This window comes from Oculina patagonica, chromosome 12 (assembly GCF_052425735.1).
Source record: "Oculina patagonica isolate OP01 chromosome 12, crgOcupat, whole genome shotgun sequence".
Lineage (NCBI taxonomy): Eukaryota > Metazoa > Cnidaria > Anthozoa > Scleractinia > Oculinidae > Oculina > Oculina patagonica.
The window spans coordinates 29,055,916-29,061,211 of NC_135769.1; the positions used below are offsets into that span (position 1 = coordinate 29,055,916).

Genomic DNA, 5,296 nt, shown 5'->3' on the forward strand with positions numbered 1-5,296 from the left:
GACACCATCGGAAATCTTAAAGTTTGGACTTTTCCGACAATTTTGTGGCAGTGAATACAGCGCGGATACATAACTGCATGACTTGCCACTGCAGATAGGTAAACTATGAATACTGTAGTGTGTCATAACAGAAGCGGAATTTTAAAAGAGCGCTTTAGAAAGAGGTAGAAGGCATTCAATTAAAATTTGCGCGTTTAAACCGCCATTACTTGCTGGCAAATCTTAAATTAAAAAATCCGCTTCTGTTGTGACACTCTAGAGATATTGACTGATTAGTTTTGACAAGATCAGAGTGTGCTGTCTCCTACTCGTTCCGCAAACTCTGCCACACAATCATGTTCTTCCCAATTTGGCACTAACAAGGCTATAACATCGCCGTTAAGTCCAATTTACCAAATAAAAGATGACATACATAATCATTCATCATTTCTTTATGTCTCTGTAAAATTTGAGCTTAATCGCACCCATAACAGCGGAGAAATAAGGGTTTTAAAACATGCAGGTCTAGCGAAATTTCGCTTCATGAATTTATTCATGCTGTAGGTATCCCCCGTGACCTTAATGTAATATTTTTAAAGTTTAAGTTCACTATTTTCTGCATAAAGTGCCAGGCATCATTTTTCACATTTAAAGTCTAACAAATAACTATTTTCCTTCAAAGTGTGTTAGTCGACTTAGAACACTGAGAACACATCACTCTGAGGCACATGGTGCTGCTGTGTGGGTCGGGTGGGTGGTGTTGGCTGTAAGCTCCATATCCAGCGGTTCAGGTTGAAAGCCTTTAATTTAGTGAAAGACAGTGCCACTGGTCTCTCAAAGGGTTATGCCTTCTGTGAATATGTGGACCTCACAATGACAGATGTGGTAAGTTAACCCTTTAAGCCCCAATATCCATATACAAATTCTCCAGACTGGTCTCCATACATTTTCCTAAAGCACTGTTGGGAGAATCTGTTAAAACTTCAAAGCAATTTTCCTTTGGTTCAATCATTTTATAAATTCTCATAACCTTTTCTCTTGATCAAGTATTGATATTGGGAGGAGAATTTGATGTTGATCACTCTTGGTTCTAAAAGGGTTAAGGCAAAGCTATGCATTGAGAATAATTACAGGGTGCCCGAATATTCTACTGTTAGAAATCTAGGGTGCCCAGCTCTTAACAGCTTTCATGATAGAAAAGCTATACAGGTCACCCAAAGACAAAAGTAAGTTACCAGAGGCATTTGGGCTCTGCTAGAGCACAGCCCTGGTTAAGGGGGCTAATGACAGAATTGTTTCAGCTTCATATTATTATGTTAAGAGAGTTTTACATAACTGTGTGGTATTCTTGTATTCTCCCTGAAAATAAGCCCACTTGAAAATGAGGTCAAGCAACTACACTGTATAATCTAGGGGTTACCGTATTTTCTGAATTTTTTGGTATACACCATATCTTGTGAGTTGTCTGTAAACTCTGTAAGTTTTTGCTTGAAGTAGTACTTTTTCTTATTTTCTTAGACATTGAATTAGTTTAATTTTCGATCCAGGCAATCACAGGACTGAATGGCATGCAGCTTGGCGAAAAGAAGTTGATAGTTCAGAGAGCAAGTGTTGGAGCTAAGACCAACATGAATAATGTAAGTATAGTACTGTTAGAATTTCTCGTTGACACCTTGTGTTAAAAGCTTACATGTACACTCTGTACATGTATGTGGCCCAACTGTATTGATGTAAGAGTGTAAAGTGGTTTAAAATGGTCCCCACAAGCTACATAATTATACTACGTGTGTGAAAGGTTTCCAAGCTTGATCAGGAGCAACTTGCATTGTAAACGCTCAAAGGCCACTAAAGTAAGTTTGTCAGGGTGCAGGCTGACCAAGAGTTGAACCGCTGACCAATAATTTACTCTACCCCTGAGCTATGGGAGACCCATAGCAGCAGAAAACACCCACATACACATGAGTAGAAAGGAAGAATGTTAACAATGTAATCCCATTTGTACAAGTGAAAATAATAATGCATGTGTTGTTCTTCTTTTAGCCGGATGCAATGAACATGATACCGGCCCAGATGCAGATTCCTGGTCTGGACATGTCTGCTAACCTACACAGCAGTGCCACTGAGGTGCTGTGTCTCATGAACATGGTGGATATAGAAGAACTTATGGATGATGAGGAGTACGAAGGTGTGATCATTAACTGATTTCTCCTTAAAACGCCATTACATTGTAAACATGAGAGCACAGAAAAATAGTCTAACTAGAGAAATATTGTTATAAAGTATGAAAATAACTCCGAAGAACATCCTGCAGTACTCGATTTTCAAGAAAGGTCAAACTGTCACAAGAATGGCAATTTAGATTTCTTGACTTTTTGTCAATCCTTGAAATCAAATTTCAAAAAATGTTATCCATTTCAATCCTTGCAATCTTGCATTTTATCGCGAAACCAATGCTTCGGTTTTGCTCTACAGAAACCTTTTATCCAACTCTAAACTGTATATTTGGTGGCAAATGATATAATAATTCCTTTTCTTTTTCATTTTTATCCTCAGAAATTTACGAGGATGTACGAACAGAATGTTCGAAGTATGGTACAGTTGTCAGCTTAGAAATACCAAGACCTGTTGAAGATTTTGAACCACCTGGCTGTGGAAAGGTAATGGGTCCGGTGGAATTCTGTTGTTGTAAATAGTAAAGATGGAAAATTTTTTCATTGCTGATCTCACGATCCTAGCAGTATGCAGGACGCGTGTCACATATTAACCTAGTAAATGGCCGAGTCTCGCGAAGCTCAGTTGGTTAAAGCGCCCAACCGGTATGGGAGACCATGGGTTCGATTCCCGTTGGGGACTCAGACTTTTTCTTTGTCCCATGCTCCTGTCATTGTTGAACAATTCATCTTCATCAATTATGTTGTTATTTGATCACAAAAGTGCTACTAACTAGTCATTTTTTTTTATCAAGCCGGCTGGGTAGTAGCGCTGGCCAAGATTACTTTTTTGTGTTATTTAGCAAAACATTTTCTTGACAAAATGTCATCCAAGCGGGGAAAAGTGGATGAAAAGTGGTCGTGAAAGAGGTTCTAATGTGTTAATGCCTCTCCGTAATCAAGGGTTTTTGACCACTGTCACAGGGTTGCATCAGGTCAGAAATGGTCAGGGAAAAATAAAATTGTTGAAGGTCAGGAAAAAGTCAGGGACTTTTATTTTTGAGCCAGAAAATTGACATTTTGAAGAAAAGTCAACTAACTGGACTGCATTGTTTTCATTCTAACTGGATTTCATCCGTTTTCAGATATACGTGGAGTTTGGATCACCTGACGACTCGAAGAATGCTGCCCAGTCCCTCGCGGGCCGAAAGTTTGCCAATCGTGTGGTGGTGACGTCATTTTACTCGCCAGAGATGTACCGCAAGAAAGAGTTTCTTTAGCTGAGGATGCCATGCTTGCATCGCCTTAACAGTCGTTACTGTCGATTGTACTAAGAAAGTGGGGCAGATAGCTCGTTGCCCCTTTGTATAGTCTGCTTTCATTTTATTATCCTTGTATACTTGTTATGTTGTTACTAAGTTGTATGAGTTATCTGCGCCGTTTTAGAATAAAGTGCTCTTAATCAGAAGAGAACACGAATCCACAAAGGGAACTCAATCAAGCAACAAAAGCGATGCGGTGGGAAACGTGATTACAATACATTGTTGCCTTAGAATTTTGTTCTGGTCGCTTTAAAAGGCTAGTCTTTACTATTTTAGGGGATTCTGATATTTACTGTCTTGTCTTATGGTTTGAAACAACAACAACAACAACAACAGCAACAACGACAACAACAACAAATTACTATTTTAAACCCGTAAAAGAGAACGAAGGTCCAAGATTGTAACGTACAGTGCATGAAAGCATGAACATGTAAGCTGAGATTTCACTGTCTGAATATAATCGTGGATATTTAAGTTTGTCGTTTTCCTTTAACACAACTCTATTTCCGTCCGCATGCGTGATTCCTGGAGCCTTTTTAACTCGTCAGTATGTAGCCTATCTGAAGTGCATTTACATTCTACATAAACCTTAAAGTGTGGTCGTTTGGGCACAGAGGAAGGCAAAGCTCACGTCACAGTTTTTTTGTTCATTTAGGATCAGTTGTGGCTTAACCTCATTTTGAGTCAAAAACCTTTACACAACTTTATGTCTATGATATGCATGACAATAAAATTTAGCTCTTTGTTCCATTTGTGTCCGGCTGTTGTCTTAATTGCAGTCCAAAACTTTTAATATATGCGCTTTTAAGCTGAAAAACACAATAATTGTCTACGCGTGCGCGATCGTGTTCTATCAGCGGATAGAAAACAGTGGAAGAATCAACCAGATTCGTGGATTTCAGGTAGAACACTGAGTTTCTATTAGTATCGGGTTAGCATTACTTGTGCTTCAAAGCGTCGTAGCCCTTTGGTGCGTTACGCCTGCCCCCTTAAACTACAAACAGGAAAAATGGAAACAATGAGGGACTGACTACATTCATCATGAACATTGAAAGCTAATTACACGCGAATAAGTTTCCTCAAAAATTTTCCTTGACGGTTTTGTTTGTGTGTATTCAGAAAAACGTCAGTTTCGTAACATACGAACAGCAGAATGTCTCGAAAGAGAACTTCATATACAAGTAGATACAATTTTTCCCGGAAAGATCGCTGCTTGAACAAGGGATTGTCTGGGAAAAAAAGGTAATTCTTTGACACACGAGCAAACATATCGGAGCTTGTCAAACTGAAACCTTGGCGCGAAAAATGCACGTGCAGTATAGGCGCATCCATGTTATACGGCCCCCCTTGGGCATGTTGCTATTTTATTGCTTGACAGGTTCATCAGAAATTAGCAAAAAGCGTGGCAGAAAACGTCGCTTTATTTAAATACAAACAACGTCGTATTAGAACGGAATCCCCGCGCGAGCGGAGCATCCATAACTAAGCGAAACTGGTAAATCAATCAAACCGATCTAGAAATTTTTGAAGGGTCGCGTACGCCCGTGTCCCTAATGATAAGGGTTCCACCTTTTCCTCCACAGAGGCTTGAAAGGGTTTCGGTGTGGGGAGAATCTGCTGAGCAAGTGCGTGCAGGCGCAAGAAGGTGCACTCATTACGTTTAGCGGATATTTCCCAGAAAGCCTCTGCAGAGGATAGAGAGGTTGGACTGTATTGTCTGCTCCAAAAATTAAGTGAACAGCTCTCATAAATTTCCTCAACGAGCTTCAGAATATTAGCGCTGAAAGCCATGCCAGTGGTTTCTATAGTTACCTAATGCATGTTAATAATAATAAAGTATTTTTC

The 5,296-nt window shown here is 39.5% G+C and overlaps 1 protein-coding gene across 1 annotated transcript; it reads left to right on the forward strand.

The window, feature by feature from the left end:
• The first annotated feature begins 773 nt into the window (after window positions 1-773).
• On the forward strand, window positions 774-4,201 carry LOC144632023 (splicing factor U2AF 65 kDa subunit-like). Its single transcript, XM_078490608.1, has 5 exons — window positions 774-864; window positions 1,527-1,616; window positions 2,020-2,164; window positions 2,533-2,636; window positions 3,275-4,201. The coding sequence occupies exons 1-5, from the start codon at window positions 853-855 to the stop codon at window positions 3,407-3,409; spliced, it is 486 nt and encodes a 161-aa protein (XP_078346734.1). The 5' UTR covers window positions 774-852; the 3' UTR covers window positions 3,410-4,201.
• Window positions 4,202-5,296: the final 1,095 nt, after the last annotated feature.